At 45.1% G+C, this 24235-nt stretch overlaps 1 protein-coding gene across 2 annotated transcripts in view; it reads right to left on the reverse strand.

Annotated features, from left to right (window-relative positions):
- Positions 1-24235, reverse strand: part of LOC138510440 (phospholipid-transporting ATPase ABCA1-like) — a 2356352-nt gene that overhangs the window by 79790 nt on the left and 2252327 nt on the right. For both annotated transcript variants that reach the window (XM_069626098.1, XM_069626099.1), the window contains exon 47: positions 21990-22082. In XM_069626098.1, coding sequence (XP_069482199.1) covers positions 21990-22082 — 93 coding nt within the window. The remainder of the gene's footprint in view (positions 1-21989; positions 22083-24235) is intronic.

The raw sequence follows: 24235 nt of genomic DNA on the forward strand, positions 1-24235 counted from the left end.
ACAGGAGCGGGGAGATCTCAAGATGCAAGACACTGTGCTCCTGCAGGCAGCTGCTTATATACAGCCCTGCCCTGTTCTGAGGCAGGCTAATTGACAGCACCTGTAGCAGCACACCTGAAGACAATCTGCCTCCTCCCTCTCTGGTCCTGAGCAGGTGGAAGCAGCACTGGCCATTAGGGCTTCTGGGGATTGTGGTCCCAATAACGATGAATGAGAATAGCCAGGAATTGAGGACTGCAGCCAGGTGCATTATGGTAAATGTAGTTAATTGAATAAAATAAGAAAACCAAAGTTGAGCAAATGGAAATAAAAGACCAAGGCGTGAAAAGGAGTTGTTCAAGGAGTATTAGGAGGATAAATGAGTACCAAGTAGTCCATGATGGTTGCCAATGCGTGCGCCAACGGCGCGGGCATGACAGTATGCCCCTCTCCAAGCCCCTCTCCAGGCCCCCTAAAGACTGACCAACAAGAAGAGCCCGTCCAAGGCCTGTTACACCGCGACAGAGTCTTATACCAAAAAGGCACATCATGAAGCACCAAAAACTGTTTAATGCTGCAAGGTGAGAGTCTTGAAGGGAGGAGACATTACCAATGTTTCGAACCTTTGAGGTATAATTCAGAAAAGACAACTACTTAGGGACCAAAAACCCAACAGTGCGTTCATGAACTGAGGAACTGTGGAGATGTGCTGCAGACTCCATGGAATATATTGCTTTGAAAGAAGTGTCTTCCTTAGGACTGGCAATGGTACAGTGCTGAAAGGTGGAACCAGAGATTCAGCTGAATTGGTTGCTCTAGGACGGTCGTCCAAATAGTCAGAAGCAGCAATGGCAATATGAAGATTTGCGACAGAGACTTCTGGAGTAACAACTGTTGCCGGAACACCATGAGTTGCCGGAAGATCAGGAATGGCAGTAGGAAGTTCAGATGCTGTAACAGCTAGAAGTATAGGTGTCACAGGATCACCAGCCGACAGGGACGCAACTGAGACTGATGGCATCGTGACTGGTAGTTTAAGTGCTGCAGAGGCACCAACAGGATCTACCGGAGCTGTAGCCTTAATAGGAGAACATTTAACTGGCTTTGCAACAGGTACTGTCCTTGCAGGCAGAGAGGAAGGGGGTGCTTCGACTGCAGTAGGAGTGATCTGAGATGAAGCATCAGTAGCAGATTCAGGAGTACTAGCAGGGGGAGCAGCAGAGATTGGGCTAGCAGATCTTGTAACAAGTAGCATGGTGGATGTAGGACCAGGAAACGGTAAGCCTTCCGAAGGCTGGCCTGCAAAGTCTTGTGTGCCCAAGTTGATACATGGATCTGGGGTATTGACAGTAGGCAAAGTTGGATTCCAGACAGGTACTGGGTATGTTTCAGGATCTGACTCATGGTCAGGAGTGCCAATGTTCATAGAAGCAGAGTACATCTCAGATCTTGTCACTTCAGTAGAGGCTGTAAGTGGGAGTAAAGGACTGACATCAAGGGCAAGAATGGAACAATCCTTTGACTCAGCAGAATGTCCAGTCAGATGATTACACTTGATCTTTGGTGTAATGGCCGTGTGAGCGATCTGGCCCACTGGAGGAGTCCATTCTTCACTATCTGAACGACAGCCTGTGTTACTGTGGCTTGTAAGTGAATGAGCGGCGTCAAGCTTTAACTGGTATGTATATGCCAAGTTCAGGTCTTCCAGCTGCTCTGTATAAGTCTGTATCCTCTTCTGTGTTTCCAGTACAGGCCTTAATCTGTTAAACTCTAAAGACAGAATGTCGGGTGTTGGACATAGTGCCAGATGTTCTGGTAAATTGTGTCCCTTAGCTAGATTCTTATAATGCAGATAGACAAATTCATCATAGAGGTCTTCAGTTTGTCTTTTAAGGCTTAAGAGTTGTTCTTGTAACAGGTATGTTCCATTAGCCTGTTCTACAGCTTCAGAATCTGGTGCAGCAGAAAATGTGGGTGTTGCAATAGGAAGACTGACCTTAGAGTTATCGTGGTTAGTAGTTACAGGGGAAGCATTAAGACAACCGATGGTCAGTATTGGTCCTTTGTACCCAGGACCAGCTGCTCTAACTTCAGGATACTGAATGTCTTGTCCTATTAAATGAGTGGTATCGGTAGTCTGGGGAGGTTGTCTAGCTTGCCAAGCTGATCTTGAGGATGTCACTTTGGCAATAACGTACTCTGGTTGAGAGTTTGCCACAATGAGTGCAACATCTTTGGTTGAAGCAGTGTCAAAAGTAATGCCGGAAAGCGCATGAGTGTTATCCACTGGTTGGGCTAACAAAATCTGCAAGAATTTGTTATCTTGCTGTAGTTCTTCTACAGATAGAGACTGTGGATCATAGTTGCAAATGTCATAGTAGTTATACATAGAAGGGTCAGAGAGCCAGTGAGTGTAGTACTGTGCTTGTAAACCTTTGTTTACTAGGGTGAGTCTGTCCTTTAGACTAGGTTTTTTTTTTGCTGTCCCTGGGAAAACTTTAGATTTTTGTAGAGGTTTCTTGAACCGAAAAGAAGGCATCTTTGGTCTGTGTGTGCCTTTCCTGCCTATGGAACAAGAATCTTTTGGGTCTTGCATTCTGTCAGGAATGGCACTCTGTCAAGAGTGGCACAGGGTACCCAGGTAGGTTTTGGGTGGCTGTGCTGAAGTAAGGTAGCAGATAAGCACACACAGCAGGAAGTTCAACAAGAAAGAAGAGTAGGAAACTGTAGCTGTGAGCCAAAAGGGACAAAAGATACAAAGGTACAAACAAACTGGATTCCCTCTTGGGGTGTATGCTGAAATGGGAAAGAGTGTTCCACGAACCTTAGGAAACTCTAGCCTTCTGCACAGATTGCTATAACAGAGGCCCACGCGGTATGCTCATGGCTGGGAACAACAGCAGTGGGTGTCTGTAACACTGAAAACGGGACAAGGGAAGGGGCAGAGGTTGCCTGCCGGAAACCAACAGGCAAGCTCTGTACAAAGGGATTACATAAGACACATGAGAAGACAAGAACAGGTATATCCAGCGAAAAGTAAGTCAATGAGCAATCTAGCAGAAGGAAATGAAGGAAAGGCAGTTAGACTGAAGTAGATAACCTAAGGTGGAGTACAGAGGACTCAAGGAAGAGAACAAGGGAGCAGCAGTCAGGAAAACAGAAGGGCTGCAAAGAAGGAAGCATGTCTGCAGTCAAGAGTGGCACTAGGTGCAGGCAAACTATAGTGGACTGCAGAGGACTGTAGTAGGCTGCAAGGCAGGGAGTCCAGAAGAACAGGACAGAGAGAGAGATTAGTAGTAGGCGACAGACAGAGAGCCCAAAAGAATAGGGCCGTGAGGTAGGGAGCCCAGAGGAGCAGGGCCGTAGGTAGCTAAGTGTAAAACAGGCTGTAAGGCAGAGGAGTGTAGCAAGCCGCAAGGCAGCGAGCCCAGAGGACAAGGGCTGTAGGCAGCGGAGGGAGACAGGCTGCAAGGAAGGAGCCCAGAGGACACGGGCTGTAGGCAGCGAAGAGGTGCAGGCTGCAAGGTAGGGAGCCCAGAGAACAAGGGCTGTAGGCAGCCGGAGTGAGGCAGGCTGTAGGCAGGGAGCCCAGAGGACAAGGACTGTAGGCAGCCGGAGTGAGGCAGGCTGCAGGGCTGGGAGCCCAGAGGACAAGGACTGTAGGTAGAAGGCAGCGGAGCAAGATCGGCTGCAAGGCAGGGAGCCCGGAAAGGGCACTGGATCAAAACAGGATAATGCAGCAACAGGAACAGCATACAATGTAGCGGGTCACAGCAAACAGGAGCGGGGAGATCTCAAGATGCAAGACACTGTGCTCCTGCAGGCAGCTGCTTATATACAGCCCTGCCCTGTTCTGAGGCAGGCTAATTGACAGCACCTGTAGCAGCACACCTGAAGACAATCTGCCTCCTCCCTCTCTGGTCCTGAGCAGGTGGAAGCAGCACTGGCCGCTAGGGCTTCTGGGGATTGTGGTCCCAATAACGATGAATGAGAATAGCCAGGAATTGAGGACTGCAGCCAGGTGCATTATGGTAAATGTAGTTAATTGAATAAAATAAGAAAACCAAAGTTGAGCAAATGGAAATAAAAGACCAAGGCGTGAAAAGGAGTTGTTCAAGGAGTATTAGGAGGATAAATGAGTACCAAGTAGTCCATGATGGTTGCCAATGCGTGCGCCAGCGGTGCGGGCATGACAGTATGCCCCTCTCCAAGCCCCTCTCCAAGCCCCTCTCCAGGCCCCCTAAAGACTGACCAACAAGAAGAGCACGTCCAAGGCCTGTTACACCGCGAGAGAGTCTTATACCAAAAAGGCACATCATGAAGCACCAAAAACTGTTTAATGCTGCAAGGTGAGAGTCTTGAAGGGAGGAGACATTACCAATGTTTCGAACCTTTGAGGTATAATTCAGAAAAGACAACTTAGGGACCAAAAACCCAACAGTGCGTTCATGAACTGAGGAACTGTGGAGATGTGTTGCAGACTCCATGGCATATATTGCTTTGAAAGAAGTGGTCTTCCTTGGGACTGGCAATGGTACAGTGCTGAAAGGTGGAACCAGAGATTCATCTGAATTGGTTGCTCTAGGACGGTCGTCCAAATAGTCAGAAGCAGCAATGGCAACATGAAGATTTGCGACAGAGACTTCTGGAGTAACAAATGTTGCCGGAACACCATGAGTTGCCGGAAGATCAGGAATGGCAGTAGGAAGTTCAGATGCTGTAACAGCTAGAAGTATAGGTGTCACAGGATCACCAGCCGACAGGGACGCAACTGAGACTGATGGCATCGTGACTGGTAGTTTAAGTGCTGCAGAGGCACCAACAGGATCTACCGGAGCTGTAGCCTTAATAGGAGAACATTTAACTGGCTTTGCAACAGGTACTGTCCTTGCAGGCAGAGAGGAAGGGGGTGCTTCGACTGCAGTAGGAGTGATCTGAGATGAAGCATCAGTAGCAGATTCAGGAGTACTAGCAGGGGGAGCAGCAGAGATTGGGCTAGCAGATCTTGTAACAAGTAGCATGGTGGATGTAGGACCAGGAAAGGGTAAGCCTTCCGAAGGCTGGCCTGCAAAGTCTTGTGTGCCCAAGTTGATACATGGATCTGGGGTATTGACAGTAGGCAAAGTTGGATTCCAGACAGGTACTGGGTATGTTTCAGGATCTGACTCATGGTCAGGAGTGCCAATGTTCATAGAAGCAGAGTACATCTCAGATCTTGTCACTTCAGTAGAGGCTGTAAGTGGGAGTAAAGGACTGACATCAAGGGCAAGAATGGAACAATCCTTTGACTCAGCAGAATGTCAGTCAGATGATTACACTTGATCTTTGGTGTAATGGCCGTGTGAGCGATCTGGCCCACTGGAGGAGTCCATTCTTCACTATCTGAACGACAGCCTGTGTTACTGTGGCTTGTAAGTGAATGAGCGGTGTCAAGCTTTAACTGGTATGTATATGCCAAGTTCAGGTGTTCCAGCTGCTCTGTATAAGTCTGTATCCTCTTCTGTGTTTCCAGTACAGGCCTTAATCTGTTAAACTCTAAAGACAGAATGTCGGGTGTTGGACATAGTGCCAGATGTTCTGGTAAATTGTGTCCCTTAGCTAGATTCTTATAATGTAGATAGACAAATTCATCATAGAGGTCTTCGGTTTGTCTTTTAAGGCTTAAGAGTTGTTCTTGTAACAGGTATGTTCCATTAGCCTGTTCTACAGCTTCAGAATCTGGTGCAGCAGAAAATGTGGGTGTTGCAATAGGAAGACTGACCTTAGAGTTATCGTGGTTAGTAGTTACAGGGGAAGCATTAAGACAACCGATGGTCAGTATTGGTCCTTTGTACCCAGGACCAGCTGCTCTAACTTCAGGATACTGAATGTCTTGTCCTATTAAATGAGTGGTATCGGTAGTCTGGGGAGGTTGTGTAGCTTGCCAAGCTGATCTTGAGGATGTCACTTTGGCAATAACGTACTCTGGTTGAGAGTTTGCCACAATGAGTGCAACATCTTTGGTTAAAGCAGTGTCAAAAGTAATGCCGGAAAGCGCATGAGTGTTATCCACTGGTTGGGCTAACAAAATCTGCAAGAATTTGTTATCTTGCTGTAGTTCTTCTACAGATAGAGACTGTGGATCATAGTTGCAAATGTCATAGTAGTTATACATAGAAGGGTCAGAGAGCCAGTGAGTGTAGTACTGTGCTTGTAAACCTTTGTTTACTAGGGTGAGTCTGTCCTTTAGACTAGGTTTTTTTTTTGCTGTCCCTGGGAAAACTTTAGATTTTTGTAGAGGTTTCTTGAACCGAAAAGAAGGCATCTTTGGTCTGTGTGTGCCTTTCCTGCCTATGGAACAAGAATCTTTTGGGTCTTGCATTCTGTCAGGAATGGCACTCTGTCAAGAGTGGCACAGGGTACCCAGGTAGGTTTTGGGTGGCTGTGCTGAAGTAAGGTAGCAGATAAGCACACACAGCAGGAAGTTCAACAAGAAAGAAGAGTAGGAAACTGTAGCTGTGAGCCAAAAGGGACAAAAGATACAAAGGTACAAACAAACTGGATTCCCTCTTGGGGTGTATGCTGAAATGGGAAAGAGTGTTCCACGAACCTTAGGAAACTCTAGCCTTCTGCACAGATTGCTATAACAGAGGCCCACGCTGTATGCTCATGGCTGGGAACAACAGCAGTGGGTGTCTGTAACACTGAAAATGGGACAAGGGAAGGGGCAGAGGTTGCCTGCCGGAAACCAACAGGCAAGCTCTGTACAAAGGGATTACATAAGACACATGAGAAGACAAGAACAGGTATATCCAGCGAAAAGTAAGTCAATGAGCAATCTAGCAGAAGGAAATGAAGGAAAGGCAGTTAGACTGAAGTAGATAACCTAAGGTGGAGTTCAGAGGACTCAAGGAAGAGAACAAGGGAGCAGCAGTCAGGAAAACAGAAGGGCTGCAAAGAAGGAAGCAGGTCTGCAGTCAAGAGTGGCACTAGGTGCAGGCAAACTATAGTGGACTGCAGAGGACTGTAGTAGGCTGCAAGGCAGGGAGTCCAGAAGAACAGGACAGAGAGAGATTAGTAGTAGGCGACAGACAGAGAGCCCAAAAGAATAGGGCCGTGAGGTAGGGAGCCCAGAGGAGCAGGGCCGTAGGTAGCTAAGTGTAAAACAGGCTGTAAGGCAGAGGAGTGTAGCAAGCCGCAAGGCAGGGAACCCAGAGGACAAGGGCTGTAGGCAGCGGAGGGAGACAGGCTGCAAGGAAGGAGCCCAGACGACACGGGCTGTAGGCAGCGGAGGGAGCAGGCTGCAAGGAAGGAGCCCAGAGGACAAGGGCTGTAGGCAGCGAAGAGGTGCAGGCTGCAAGGTAGGGAGCCCAGAGAACAAGGGCTGTAGGCAGCCGGAGTGAGGCAGGCTGTAGGCAGGGAGCCCAGAGGACAAGGACTGTAGGCAGCCGGAGTGAGGCAGGCTGCAGGGCTGGGAGCCCAGAGGACAAGGACTGTAGGCAGCCGGAGTGAGGCAGGCTGCATAGCAGGGAGCCCAGAGGATAAGGGCTGTAGGTAGAAGGCAGCGGAGCAAGATCGGCTGCAAGGCAGGGAGCCCGGAAAGGGCACTGGATCAAAACAGGATAATGCAGCAACAGGAACAGCATACAATGTAGCGGGTCACGGCAAACAGGAGCGGGGAGATCTCAAGATGCAAGACACTGTGCTCCTGCAGGCAGCTGCTTATATACAGCCCTGCCCTGTTCTGAGGCAGGCTAATTGACAGCACCTGTAGCAGCACACCTGAAGACAATCTGCCTCCTCCCTCTCTGGTCCTGAGCAGGTGGAAGCAGCACTGGCCACTAGGGCTTCTGGGGATTGTGGTCCCAATAACGATGAATGAGAATAGCTAGGAATTGAGGACTGCAGCCAGGTGCATTATGGTAAATGTAGTTAATTGAATAAAATAAGAAAACCAAAGTTGAGCAAATGGAAAAAAAAGACCAAGGCGTGAAAAGGAGTTGTTCAAGGAGTATTAGGAGGATAAATGAGTACCAAGTAGTCCATGATGGTTGCCAATGCGTGCGCCAGGGGCGCGGGCATGGCAGCTTTCTGCGAGTGGTACTATGAACTATAAAATGTATTAACTTTCACGTCTGGTACTACTATTAAGGAATTGAAAGAGATGGGATGGGGTTCATCGCTATTGATAGCAGAAAAAAAGTAAAGTGGGGGTGTAGATGGGACATTTGAACTAACACGGCAAGCATTTCTCTTCTGAAAATGAGCTGTGCAATATGTTCATAGAGAGGTCACCGCTTCTAGACCATTGTGTGAGACCTCTCAGTAGGAGTCACATGAACCATACTTGAGGCTTAACATGGAGGGGTTAAGCATGGAATTGGATATGAATTGCCATTGTGGGGCACTCTGAAGAAACATAAGGTTAGATGACCATTACTGTACCCTGCCTTTGACTAGGATGTCATTCAAAACTGTAGATGAGTCACCAATTTTCCAAAATGTAGGAAGCACCCACCGAAATTACATTGTTTATCCATTGGACATTATATATCTCTAATTCATGTTTTAGTCATTGGACCAGGTAAGATCTCTCTATACATGATGATGAATTTACTATGGTCCTCATCAGGTGTCCGACGGAGGCTATTTTGTCGCCTATTTTGCCATTAACTGTATTGTGTGATGGCTGTTAACTCCATCCTGTAACAGAAGAAAGAAAGAGACATGTATTGCTATGTGTCTGCCCACAGTGCACTCCAATGGGAGAAGGAAACCCCCCCAGTCTATTTGTATAGTAAGTAGTAAGCCTAGGTTGTCTAATTTACATAATTCAAATTGCGATAATCCATGTATATTTTCAATATTATCAACAAAAACATTCAAAGAGAAGCATAAGTTTGAAAAAAGGAAAAACAACCTTTTACTTCTATTTTTTCGATTCAAGAAGAGAATTAAACAATTATCTGTATAAATATATTAGGACAGAAGTCACTTAGAATTTATGTAACACAGCAAATTCACCACTTATGTTGCCAAACACAGTACACTGTCAAAATTCAGAAAGACAATTCTTCCTTAAAGAAACACATAAACCACTGTGCAACTCTCATTTTCTTTGGCTGATTATTTGTATAAGGTCCTGTTGTCTTCCAGGGCACCGTGTTTCAGTCCATCAGTGTGAGTTCAAAAACATTACTAATTGAGGTTTGTCAATCCCAAATAGTACCAAGTCAATGTATATAATTTGTTGCCAATGCGTTTCGGACTATCAATCAGTCCATCTTCACGGCAGATGATACCATTGGTTCCAGAACATGTGTTCATTCGTACATTCAAAACCTAGGGCGGAATATAAAGAGGGACCCACCATTAGGGTTATAATCAACACTATTGTTTTCATTAAAGACTGTTAAATGGTTAAAGTGTTGTTAACCCACCTCGTAAACTCTGTTGGTGGGATCTATAATCCCAAACTTAATAGCAGACCCTGCTGTTAAACAGTGTCACAGCATCCGTATCCTAGAGGGTGCCTTGATCTCACTCCTAACTGTGGTCCATTCAGGACTAGTCACTTCTAAGAAAAAGGCCAACATAAATCGAATTTAGTATCTTTTAGTGTAATTGAATTAACTAACAGTAACTTGTAGATGTACTATATATATATATATATATATATATATATATATATATATATATATATATATATATATATATATATATATATACTATAATACTTGTAATATTCCTGCATGTACTTTCAGCATGTCAATAAGAGTGCCCTTCCCACTTACTATTACTGTTAAGGAGAACTCTGTTTGTCATCCCATTATGCAATGGTAACACTCATCTCATATACTGAAATGGGTGAGGTGTTCAGTAAAAGCACCAAAGAGAAATAAACTATGGACATACTTCGTCATCAATCCTTCTAGATATACTCAGTAAGTATAACCCTGCCTCAATTCTCTATTACTAGGTGTCTACCCGTGATAATCAGACGGTCAGGTTTCCCTGCATGAGGATCAAATCTTATCCATTCATAAGCGTAAGGTGTCACGAATGAAGCTCCTAGCATCCGGCGTGGGAGTGAATGTCCTCTCCCCGGGCTCGAAGCTTTTTATGCTGTTAAGATGCCTCACTGGTCATGCGCGATGTGTGTAATGCCGCGGTGTGAAGCCAGCAACTACTCACTTGCGCATGCGTATTACTGGTCGCATAGGCAATCTGAAAAAAATCTAAGTGACACATCCGCGGGGTGAACAGGGCCGACGTATCACGCTGGCTACTGCTCTCCTACGCATGCATATTATATGATGGCGCGGGCAATAGACCCACATATCCATACAGTCGGAGAGTAAAGTCTCTTGTTGACATCATCTGCGCATGTGCGAGGGAGAGCCCCTAAGCGTACGCCTCTCGCACATGTGCAATCACAGTTGGTTCGGTCTAAGGCAGTGTCTCATCACCAGGAGGACTCTGCATTGAGTAAACAGGTCCAATGCTCAAGAGTCAGAAAGAAAACAGAAAATGTAGTGATCTTGCGGTAAGGCAGAAAACCAGTATATACCTTATCCAAAATATGTTAAAATCCACAATGCTGTTTGGCACACCGACCGCGATCAGCCCCTATGTCGGTGATCAAAATATTTGAGTATGTCACTGTCCAGCTGAGTGGTGAAAACGCAGAACTAGTCTGCTCGGGTCCCCATGTCTGCCGGGCTACAATGTTTATGTAGTGGAACCAATGGTAGGTGCCTTGCGGGATTGAAGTTCAAATGGATGTGTTTGTAAAGTGCCTACCTGCCGTCAAGTAAATTGAAGAAAGAAATAAAAAAGTACGTCAAAATCCTAATAGACGTTCACATTCTAAGACATAATTATGTGAGGCCAAATAGTGTAGGGTCCTCCTGTATCCTATGTCTCAAATTCTTGCACCTTCTTAATTACATCAGTCATTATACTCAAATACCCCTTTGGTGCATTTTAAACATAACACATAAGATCAAAATCCACATTCATCCCCCTAGGGCTGAGACAGTCTAGTGAATCAATCCACCACATTTCCCTTTGTTGAAGAATTCTTACTGTGTCACCTCCTCTAGGGTTAGGTTTGATTTGTTCCAATATTACACATTTCATTTGCGCTTTTGAATGTCTAGCTTCTAGGAAATGCATAGTTACTGGTGACTTTAGATTCTTGGTTCTGATGTTTGACTTGTGCTCTGACCATCGTATTTTCGCTTTTCTGGTGGTCATGCCTACATAAAACATGCCACAAGGACATTTCAGTCCATAAATCACATTCGATGAATCACATGTACATGAGTGCTTCAAAGCGATGGTTTTTCCTGTGTGGGGGTGTCTGATGGTATTGCCTTTTATGATATTACTGCAGTGCTGACAATTTAAGCATGGGACTGTTCCTTTGTAAGTTGGTGTTGTGGTTCTTGTGGTACCGAAGTCTGCTCTCACCAGACTGCTCCGTAGTGATTTGTTGTTCCTATAGGCGAATGTCGGGGTGTCCGGAAAAAGCTGTTGAAGTTTAGGGTCCATCCGTAACATGTGCCAGTGTTTATGAATAATTCTTTTGATCCTTTTGCTCTGCGTTGGGTGTGTTGTTACGTATACTAGTTTCTCTTGATCTTTAAGGGGTTTAGGTGTCAGCAAGGTTTCCCTATTGATGTGATTCACTTTTTCCTTAACTTCAGAGATCAACGCTCTATTGTATCCCCTTTCAATGAACTTGGTTTCTAAGGTAGATGATTGTCTTGAGTATTCAGTATTCTCAGAGATGTTCCTTTTATACCTTAAAAACGGACTCAATGGTACACTGTCCAGTGTTCTTTGTGGGTGAAAGCTTGTAGTGAAAGCTTGTAGCCAAAAGCAAGCTGTTTCTATCGGTTTTTTTTTTATAGAAAATCTGTGTTTCCAATTGTCCATTTTTCACATAGATTTCGACATCCAAAAGTATATTTTAGATTCGCTTGTGGATGTTGTGAATTTAATTTGTGGGTTCATGTAGTTCATCCCTCCATCCTGTAAACCTGGTCTGACCACTGCTCTGTGACCAGCAGATATTTAGAGTGACGTTCATTTTTGTTTGTTTGTTTGTTTGTTTGTTTGTTTATTAATTTACAATGCGCGCCAGACCCTGAGGTAACAGGGCGCAGCAGAAAGAATATGCAAAGCTTACAATGTTACAAAGATCTACAATTTACAATGTTACAGAAATATACAGTTTACATACTTACTCACAAGTATATGCAAATAGTTAAAGTAAAATGAATATACATAGGTGCAGTAAATTTACAAACAGTGTTGAGGTTATATACATTTGTTGACAGAGTTTTAATAATACATATGTACAATATTTTTGAATTTTTGAATTTGTAAACTCAGTCAAACTGTATGGTTTTTGGGCTTTCTGCTTGGTCCATGGGAAAAGGGTGGTAAATAGTGTGTTTTTATTCAAGGTGCATGCAGAATGTTATCACCCGTGCAAGACACACACAAACACACAGCATGGGTTGTCCATGGCTGGCAGTGCACTGTGTTGGGACATCAGCAATATTGCAAAAAAGCCCCTCACTTTGGTGCACGACCTGATGCCCAACGGGTGTATGAAGGCCCTTTTCACATTACAAATGTACTTTTTACCGATAGACTTGTTGCACATGAAGATATCGCCCAACTCAAAACCTTTGTTGATGTATTTATCCTGTACAAGCCTGCCTTGTATAATTAACAATGTGATAGTTTTAGGACAGGTTTTCTTTCCACTCACTTTCCCATTTGCTTCCATATAGTCTTGGTTATTGGCTTGACCGCCATGAGCATAACACAAACTTTACTGGAGCTAGTCAATGACTTTGGACTACTACAACTAATTGCTTTCACAACAACACGTCTGAGGACATACACTCAATGGTATCTTTACCCCAAAAATCGTTTATCACCACGCACCCGTCTCATAGCCTTAACTTTTCCATTCAAGTTGGTGTCCCGTTTGATATTTGACTCCTGTCCTCCCGCATTTTTACCAGTCATGCACACCCCTCCAAAATGTGTTAAATGGTTCCATGTGAATAGTGCTTCTCCGGCTCACTTGTATCCTCAGGCTATACTCCGAAAGATGCATACCACATCCCATAAAGAATTAGTTTAAGTAGCTCCTGTAAAAATGGGTATGTCGACACAGTACAATCATGTACATTCTTGGCACACCAAAGATCAATGTGCCCAAAAACCCAATATTCACAGATGCGTAGACAATAGCTATAAAATCATGGTTTCAGAAGACACAACTGCAATACAAAAAGTAATTCGTCACTACAAGCTCATGTTTCTGAAGAAAGATTCTCCACAGCTGATGTAGAAAAAGCTACTTTCAAACTCTTTGATGGACTGAAAAATTCATCTGCAGTGCAGAGATATACTCGGGTCTTTCTTAAGCCTTGTGAAGTTTATTTAAAATATAGACATTCTGACCCTTCACACTCATGCTTATCAATGATGCTCTCAATACCACAGGGGCAAAATTGAAAATCCTAATACAGTCTCAGATTTCCCTCCTTTGGCTGATTCCCAAGCGCAAATATCCCTGGTAAAGGCCAAAGCATTGGAAATCCTAATGACATATACTCAGCCCACATTTTCGAAGTGATGTGCCTTCCGCAGTCAAATCCAATTCAGGCAATCTTCTCTGCTTCCTTCACACAAGGCACTGTACTCATAATTTAAAACTGCTCCAGCTCTTCCTTTGTTAATAAAAGCCTCACAGGATCCCATTGTTCCAAACAACATTCAACAAATGTTGCATCTCACCTTCACTGGAAAACTGGTCGGAAAATCAGCTACCCGACATGTTGAATTGCTGTTAAACAACATTCTCTCACCTCCTCAGACCAGCCTCAGTCCAAGAACAGGGGCTCAAACAGTGGTTGCGGCCATCATAGATTGCCTCTGGAGGATGGTGGCATGGGCGGTGTCGGTGATGTGATGGTTTTGGACCTGTTGGCAGCATGCAGCACTGTTGGCCACAACATCCTGTTGGGTCCCATCCAATTATTCTGCTTCACCAACCTTTCCATCAAGTGACTAAACGTCACCCTTACTAATATAATGCAGTCTATTACATGAATGCCCTTTGAATTTAAGAGATGTGAGGTGAGGTGCAGAGATCATGAGGGATTCGTGCTGCCCTGCCTTCTTTTTAATGCACACTTTAAAGTCTGTCTAAAATCCTTCATTCCTCTGGCCCTCATTTGCCTCCTGTGCTGGCGATACACAGATGTTGCTATGGCTAAATGGAGATCCTGGAACAATCCAAGAGTGTTTCTCCACCTGTCTCACTGTGAGAGGCACAAGGATGAAACCAAACAGACTCACAATCAATGCAATTAAAACTGAAATTATGATTGGTGGGACAAACCTGAATTGGTCTTTCTAACTTCTAGTGAACTCTGGTGGGACCTAGCAGTGCAGAAGGTTCACATTGTTGGTGTAATTATGGATGGCCATCTTTATTTAGAACCCCAAACCAACAAACAAAAAAGTGACCCAAGCCTGTTTCTTCCAAATCAAAATGTTGAAAGGATTGTTCTCCTCCATCTCTTTTCCTCATCAGTTCGTGTTGAGGAGCACAGCTGCCAGAATTCTCCTAGAATAACCTCAAAGAGCCACGTGATTTCAGCTCTCTAACAGCTGCACTGATTGACAGTTCAAAAGCAAATCACCTTCCATTCAATGTACCTGGTACATACGGCTTTCTAGATCATGGTCCAATGCATCCTGGCGCATGGATTTCTTCCTTAAAAAACATTTAGGAATCGGCATCCTGTGTCCTCATCTCTACCTACTCTTTTCATCAAATAGAATGGGGTGGTTGCTCTGCCCCCTTTCAAGTTCTACGTCTTTGGAACAACCTACCACCAAGTCATAATAACAGGAAGGAACATATACATCACGCATTCAGGAAACCACTGAAAAAACATTGCTACCTCTCTGCCCACTCACTATACCACCATCCTCAAAGAAGCCAAAATGTGCCTTGGAAAAGGTGCAAGCCTACACTTAAAAATACGTCCATAACATAACACACCGTAGCATAACATCGTACATGCCCTGAGTCCCTATCAGGGGAACATGTGTTATAATGGTGCACATGCTTACATGGATACAGATTCCGTTTATTGTGAACATACACAGTGTCCCTAGGCTGCCACACTGTGCGATGGATTGGAGTGCAACAAGTCAGGGGGTGGGGGAGAGAGAGAAAGAGAGAGAGCAAGAGAGAGAGAGAGAGAGAGAGAGAGAGAAAGAGAGCGAGAGAGAGATCATATATAAACATAGGCAATGACTGCAGTATGCACCATAAAAGTACAATATTTATAATCTAGTAATTTCACATAGTACAATAATGAATGCTACCTTATCAGAGCTTTGAGTAATGTTAAACATTTAATAACTAGCTAACAATTCAAGATTTACAACACTTGTGCTAGAAAAAACAATACATCTGAAGAACCACAACGCATAATAATCAGAGGCACATACAGGGAAACTAAAGTAAGGAAGAAAGAAACAGCATCATCAGACAATGTTAATAACATTAAACTTTATCTTCATGTTTACAAATGAATGGTGTGTTTGAGGCCTGCTCATTTCCCCATGTATGTGCACCATGAGCTGAGACCAAACCCTAAGGAAAGTACTTTAAGAACATATAACAAGGTTAACATCTAGATATATAGCACCTTTTCAATTTTAATATTCTGTCAGTGAACAAAACCACCTGGCCTCTATATGTTAGTGAACAAAAACAAGTGGCCCAGATATGTCATGTCATCTTTGATGTCCTGGGTGTTAGTCTTAGCTGTGCACAGTGGTGGCACGAGTTATGGTTGCTTAGCTTGGCGGATTTATGGGGTTTTACGGTTTTACTTATAACCATAACGTCCCTTTAACAAAGTTTTTTCATTGAAAAAAAAAAAATATATATATATATATATTTATATATATATATATATATATATATATATATATATATATATATATATATATATATATATATATATATATATATGTATTTTAAGACACATCCTAACCAGGGGATATCTTTATCTTAAAGATTTTTAAATTGTTCTTAGAGGTATTTCTACTTATATTTGTTTTTGGGATTTTTAGGCAGTACTTTGCTGAGGGCTGATGTTTTTTTTAATAAAAATGTGCGTATTGATGATCACATGTTTTCACAATTTGTGAAATGTTTTAAAGCTGTGTGAGGCTCATGTTCGTGGGGGCTTGCATGGCAGGCGGCATTTACGATTACAAATATATGCTGTCAGACAGCATTAATTTTGAATTGTTAACACTGCTTACCCGGGTAAGCAGTGTTCACAAATGAAAACTAAATACTCTTTCCAACATGCAAGCCCATCAGAAAGCCTTTAATTTTAATTGTGAGCATCACTTACCATGCAAGTGTGGCAAGTGCCACTCACAATCAAAAGTAAACTATGCCTGTCATGCTATCAAATTTTGGTCATTTGCATTACAAGGTGCAAATGACAAAAATGTGGTGGCGGGGACCCGCTTATGTTACTGTGTAAACATAATGGGTGCCCACCATCAAATTGCTCAAACTTGAGCCCCTATATGTTTTACGGATATATTTGCAAGTGCTCGTTAAACTCTACGTCTTGTAGCATAATGTGGATGTTAGAGGGACTTGCATGAGAAACTCACAGGCTCACACCATGTTCAGGGACTGGGCTGACCCATCCCCTACCCAATGTATTTTGTGAACCCCACTGGGTTGACCTACCATAAATGAGTCTTGCAGCAGAGTACCAGCAGAAATAGCAACACTCTGCTTATACATCACTGGTCGGTTCCACAGTACGAATAGACCATGGAGTGTTGTGGAGTCACTGATAATGCCGAAAAAGAATCCCAGACTGCAGCACCTTCCAAGGTCACGTTTAAAGGCTTGTGGTTCCAAATTAAAGCTAATAGGACCCAGAAAATAACACAAATCACCAGAACACAGCGAATAATTATTTAAAGAGGGAAATTAAGAATCTTAAAGGGGATACTCAATCTCAGGGGAGAGTTCATGAGCATAGGGGGGATAACTAATCAGAAACAGTGATAGAAAATATGTCACAGCCTCATGGGTATGAAAAGAGATGGGAACGTTCATTTAGTCTTTTGGCTAGGGAGGTGGCATGTAGGATCTAGTGTGCTCACTTGGTACAAGGTGGAATATTGAAGGAAAGAAGGCTGAGAGAATAGTCGCCCGGTGGAAAGGAGTATAAGAAGAGGATCAAGAAATGGTTGCTACCTCGAAGAAGGCATTACAGGAGCTGGCATTTATGAAGATTGCCACCTGAACAAAGACAGTCCCAGAGAGGGGTACTGTGACGTAAACTGACACGTAGAAGATAGTCCAAGTCTGGAGAGATTTAAAGGAGACATTGGAAGCTTCTGATGCCTTAGAGCCCTATAGAGAGAGACTGATGAGAGCGGCTGAGAAGAACCACCCTAGAACTTGGTGAAACTGGAGAGACAGAGGTTAAGACTTTCCACCAGCATCCCCTGGGAAGGAGAAGGAACCTGTAGGGAAGTCGCACATTCCCCAACCATCTGTGTACATCTGGGAACTTCTCTACCTTGGAGAAGGCATCCTGCAGCAGCTACCCTACAGAGGTCTAATACAAAATCCAACCGACCAGAAGATAGGATAGGCATAGTGGATGGCCTTCCTATTGACTCGTGGCAGGAGGGTGACATAATATCGGCTTCCTGAAAAGCATCCTGAATGAGAGGATAGAATACCAATCGACCCCAAGGTCTGAGATAGACCTTTTGGGAATGGTGTGAACCACACATCTGTGAAAGACTCATTGTGAAAGCTGAAGACTCTCAAGATCTGGGAGACACCCTTTTTGAAAACTAAAGATGCAAAAGGCTGTAATACAGCCTAGAAAAGGGTACCTCATTAAGGGGCCCAAAAAGCCTGGATAGGTCTTCGCTTGGCTGGTGAATGGCAGAAGACAGAGGAGCATCTAGACCAGGTGTGCACAACTGATTTTGACAGAGGGCCGAAAGTACCTTACATGATGGCTATAGTGGGCCGAAAAGTAAATGTGGGCGGGGCATGGCAGAAGGCTTTTTCAACCCCCAATTTGTATTAAATACATGGAAAAAGAATATGTTTTTGAGGGGTAACTATTTTTATTTGAATTTCAAACTTACATTTTGTACTACACATTTTCCATTGTTATAATGTATTCCTATTCAGTTATTGAATATTGTCTGTTTAATTAAATTATATATATATTTTATTGACCCTTGATTGGACATTCTGTTACTTTGGACTGCTATACTTTGTTGTTTGGGTTGCCCAAGAGGAGTATGGCCTTCGTTGAGTCAGGTTTCCTCAAAAAGCAAAGGATGTACATCTCCTTGCTGTGCTTGTTTTAGCTTTATTATTGGGTTCACTCTTGGAGTGCAATACTACGCCCCATGGCCCCCACCCCTCAAGCAAACACTATGCCCCATGGCCCCCACCCCTCAAGCAAACACTATGCCCCATGGCTCCCACCCCCAACCAAACACTATGACCCATGGCTCCCACCCCCAGCGAAACACTATGCCCCATGTCCCTCGCCCCCAACCAACACTATGCCCCATGGCTCCCACCCCCAACCAAACACTATGCCCCATGGCTCCACTCCCAACCAAACACTATGCCCCATCACCCCCTTACCCCCAACCAAACACTATGCCCCATGGCCCCCTCACCCCCAACCAAACACTATGCCCCATGTCTCCCACTCCCAACCAAACACTATGCCTCATGGCCCCCTAACCCCCAACCAAACACTATGCCCCATGGCCCCCACCCCCCAAGCAAACACTATGCCCCATGTCCCTCACCCCAACCAAAAACTATGCCGCATGTCTCTCCCCCTCAACCAAACACTATGCCCCATGGCCCCCTCACCCCCAACCAAACACTATGCTCCATGGCTCCCACCCCCAACCAAACACTATGCCCCTTGGCTCCCACCCCAACCAAACAATATGCCCCATGGCTCCCACTCCCAACCAAACACTATGCCCCATGGCCCCCTCACCCCAACCAAACACTATGCCCCACGGCCCCCTCATCCCCAACCAAACACTATGCCCCATGGCCTCCTCACCCCCAACCAAACACTATGCCCTATGGCCCCCACCCCTCAAGCAAACACTCTGCCCCATGGCTCCCTCCCCCAACCAAACACTATGCCCCATGTCCTTCACCCCCAACCAAACACTATGCCCCATGTCCCTCACCCCCAACCAAATACACTATGCCCCATGGCGCCCTGACCCCCAACCAAACAATATGCCCCATGGCTCCCACTCCCAACCAAACACTATGCCCATGGCCCCCACCCCCAAGCAAACACTATGCCCCATGTCCCCCACCCCCCAACTCAGCACACAAACTCTCATGCAGGCACCTATACAGACCCATAACCCCCAACTCAGCACACAAACTCTCAAACATGCACCCATGCAGACTCTAAGCCCCACCCCAGCACACACTCTCAAGCATGCACCCATACAGACCCAAGCCCCTCCACCCCCAACTCAGCATACAAACTCTCAAGCATGCATCCATACAGACTCAAAGCCCCCACCCCCAACTCAGCATACAAACTCTCGATCATGCACCCATACAGACTCAAAGCCCCCACCCCCAACTCAGCATACAAACTCTGAAGCATGCACCCATACAGACCCGTACCCCCCACCCCCAACTCAGCACACACTCTCAAACATGCACCCATACAGACCCACACCCCCAACCCCCAACTCAGCATACAAACTCTCAAGCATGCACCCATACAGACCATACACCACACTCACACTTAAAAACAAACATTCATACAGACCCGACACCCCCCCGCCCCGCATCTCAACATACAACACACTCACACTTAAAAACAAACATTCATGCAGACCCGACACACCCCCACCCCCGCATCTCAACATACACCACGCTCACACTTAAAAACAAACATTCAAGCAGACCTGACATCCCCCACCCCCACATCTCAACAAACACTGCACAAACATAAAAAAACAAACATTCATGCACACCCAACACCCTCCACCGCCGCATCTCAACATACACTGCACAAACATACAAAACCAAACATTCAAGCAGACCCGACACCCCCCGCACCCCTGCATCTCAACATACACCACACTCACACCTAAAAACAAACATTCATGCAGACCTGACCCCCCCACCCCCGCATCTCAACAAACACTGCACAAACATACAAAAACAAACATTCGTGCACACCAGACACCCCCCCACCCCGCATCTCAACATACACTGCACAAACATACAAAAACAAACATTCAAGCAGACCCGACACCCCCCACCCCCGCATCTCAATGTACACCACACTCACACTTAAAAACAAACATGCATGCAGACCTGACACCTCCCCACCCCCGCATCTCAACAAACACTGCACAAACATACAAAAACAAACATTCATGCACAACCGACACCCCCCACCCCCGCATCTCAACAAACACTGCACAAACATACAAAAACAAACATTCATGCAGACCCTACACCCCCCGACCCCTGCATCTCAAGAAACACTGCACAAACATACAAAAACAAACATTCATGCACACCGGACACCCCCCACCCCTGCATCTCAACAAACACTGCACAAACATACAAAAACAAACATTCATGCACACCCGACACCCCCACACCCCTGCATCTCAACAAACACCGCACAAACATACAAAAACAAACATTCATGCACACCCAACACCCCCCACCCCCGCATCTCAACATACACCGCACAAACATACAGCAGAACAGACCCGACACACAAACACAAACAAACAGACCACTTACCAGATGTGCTGGAAGGCAGGCTGGCTGGAACTCTGGCGAGGTAACTGGAGTGGTACTACGGCTGGTGTGGCAAGGCTGAAATGCCTTCCGGCATCAAGCCTTATTGACCAGGCCAGCCGTAGTGCTGGCACTCCATTGGTTCAGCACACATGCACTACGTGGCTCGTAGGAACTACGTGGTGCAGGTGTGCTGATCTAATGAGGGCCAGTGTTTTGTCCTGCCCGGAAGAGAAGAGTTTCAAAGACTTTCCTAATGGAGGGTGGCCGATGCTGCTTGCGGAAACACTCCATTAGGAAAGTCTTTGTACCTCGTGGGCCAGACAAAACAGCATGGTGGGCCGCAACTGGCCCGCGGGCCGTATGTTGTGCACCCGTGATCTATACCGTGAGTAAGCTTCAGAATAGTCTTCCCATAAGGAGTTGTTTGTTTTGCGTTATTAGCTTAGTGCTGGATATTTCAAATACATTAGGATTAAAGAACTCATGTGTTGATCGAACCTTTGTGTTGAAGCTTAGTGTAGCATGGAGACCCATGACCGATAAAGACTAGGTTTTGTAGACATTCTGTAAGGCACAACATTTGAACATTTCTTTGAAGAATAGGATGTCCGAAAGAGGGACAAGGACATACTTAATTGTTTCTAACCTTGTGTTTGAGTCATCGACACGACAAGGTGCTGGACACAAGATCTACGATTATGTTGTCCAATCATGAGACTGTTTGATTTAGAAACATCTTTGCTTTTTGCGGTTCAACCGTTAGGTATTTCGTCCAAACCCTCAAGAGCCAGCAATACAGCTGGTTGTTGATCCGAATGTGAGTGTGGCATGTCTGTCATTGCATGCCCTTGGCGCAGCGAGCATGGCCACCTATTTGCACCAGAACAAAAGTGCTACCTTAAATAGTGCTTTGACAGAATCTATACTAGGAATCTCAATGCATGTGGAATTCACAATGATCTTAACATTTAGTCATTCTTAAGGTGTACTGAATTTAGATAACAGCAATACTGGTTGATGGACACACTCATGACCATTGTAGACTATTCAGAAACACAATTACACTTTGTACTTGTTCCAATACCTATTTTTTAGATGTTGTATGCTTCCAAGACATCGGAACTGCCCATTCACCATTATCGCCATCCGGGTGCACAGAGCTTCGCATTCCTCCATGCTGCAAACATGAAAAGAAAAACATTCCATGAATCTTATAGCATCCCGGAAATAATGGATTGTAAACAAAGGATCTTTAAGCTGTTGGTAAAAGGGTTATTGACCCACATTGAAGCATAATCACAAACCTCATGGTTAATACAACGTGAAAAGACAATTCTCACTTTAGAGTGGCACAAGCAATGCATCCTGTGGCAATATGCATGTATGTGATGGCAGATTAAAACATGTAGGAAAGCTGCCTGTCTTTCTGGGCATTATGGGCACATGAGCAAATCATAACTTTAAAGGAACAAAATACCCATTGAGGAGCCTTCAACTCTAAAACACAGGTAATGAAATCATACATGGTATTGCTCAAGAGGGGGGCTCTAACAAAAACGTATGTGAATAAGAATGAGAAGAAATATGACCCTCAATCCAAGGTCTGAATAAGGGAATATGTATTGGTTTCTGCATCTTGTGTAAGTCATTTGGCACTGAGAAAAGAGTCGGAGAATGGGACCGAGGGAGGCGGGAACGTTAAGGTCGCGGCACGGTCCAGCGGGGCGTCTTGTGAGTCCCACACCTTTCCCCCAGCAGTCCAGTCTGCATCTCTCGTGTGCATGTGGGAAAAGGCCGGCCCTCATGGCATTAGTGCCACCTGCTCTGCCCACGCTGAAAACCACGCTGCACTCCACACTTTTTCTCTGGCATTCTGAAAAGCAGAATTGCTCCCAGACCTGCCTTAGGGCTTCCCTTACACTCCACTTTATTCCAAGTTTTGATCCATGACACCCCATACCTTGCTGCTTTTTTCTGGATTCATTTTTCACATGTGCATTAGGGGCCAGAGCCTGCGTTTGCTGCTGTGGCATCACACTGTGGCATCTGGCAACAACGAGCGCCACCTGCTAGGAACCTGAGGCTGATGCACAAAATTATCAAGTATTATCCAAAGTGCTCTAAGATTCCAGTCATTGCATGATGGTATGGCAGGTGTGCTGTACATTGTGGAGGGGATATTGCCAAGCGCTGTGTCTACAGCATGGACTTGTCTTTTTGTTAGCCTTATGTTCCCATCCCTACTCAATGGGCCTCATTATGATGTTGGCGGTGATGGCATGAATGGTGCCGTTCATACCGTCCCGCCTACTTACGAGTTATGCGCGCGGGTGCCTGACAGCCCACCAGGCCTTACCTGGTGGGCTGTGCGGCACCCGCGAGCATAATTCGTAATTGTGCCGGCACCGTTATCAACGGTGCCGGCGCCCATGCTCCCCACCCACATTCTGCCATGTGGGGCAGACTGGGGATCGAGAGCCCGGCAATACCGCCACCCGTGAATGGGCAATTACCGACCAATTCAACTCGTAATGGGCCGGTTATTGCCCAATCGCGGATGGCGGTGCCCTTAGCGAGCATGGCGGTAGCCGTGCCTGCCATACAGGTACGGCTACCGCCATGCTCGTAATGAGGCCCAATGTCTTACTTTCTTCCTACCCTTTTTTCCTCGTTACTAGTGAAACACAAGGCTCAAGTGTAATCTGAGTTAAACTATGGACGACAAGGGAGTGAGTGAGGAGAGAAAGGACACATCTAAGAATCTTTACCCTTATACCTCAGTGCCCAAAAACATGAGCCCAACACAAAATTAAACAGCAGTCTGTAAAAAGGTAGCCTTGAGAATCATTGATGATCATCTATAGAATTTATCTCTGCAGCTATTAACCTCTTAAGATGATGGCCCTTGAGTACTCAATGGGGTTGTTCGATTGGCATCATTTGCACAGAAAAGGATGCTCTGATAACCCAGTCAATCCTGTTATCCGGCAGGATTGTGTCGGCAGAATCAACGGCACCTTCATGTGCTGCCCGATGGATGAAATCGTGAAGCCTGGGGAGCATCTTAGCATCTCTTATTCCTTTATATGTATTCTATATCAGAGTGAACATAGGTCCCAAAGCCTACTACAGGAAAGCAGGAGAGAAAACCTAGAAAAGCCAGCTTTAAGAAAATCTAGGTAAACCATTGATCAAGGTTCCAGGGATAACGGGTTGAAACCATCTTAAAATATAACAGACATAGTGAGGGGCCAACAGGCCCTAGAATATATGATATCCCCAATGGTGTTCAGGGGGAACATTAGTGATAAATCCTTAAAGGCGAAGGCT

The sequence above is a fragment of the Ambystoma mexicanum genome, chromosome 6p, assembly GCF_040938575.1.
Source record: "Ambystoma mexicanum isolate Mex_15411 chromosome 6p, UKY_AmexF1_1, whole genome shotgun sequence".
NCBI classification, from domain to species: Eukaryota; Metazoa; Chordata; class Amphibia; order Caudata; family Ambystomatidae; genus Ambystoma; species Ambystoma mexicanum.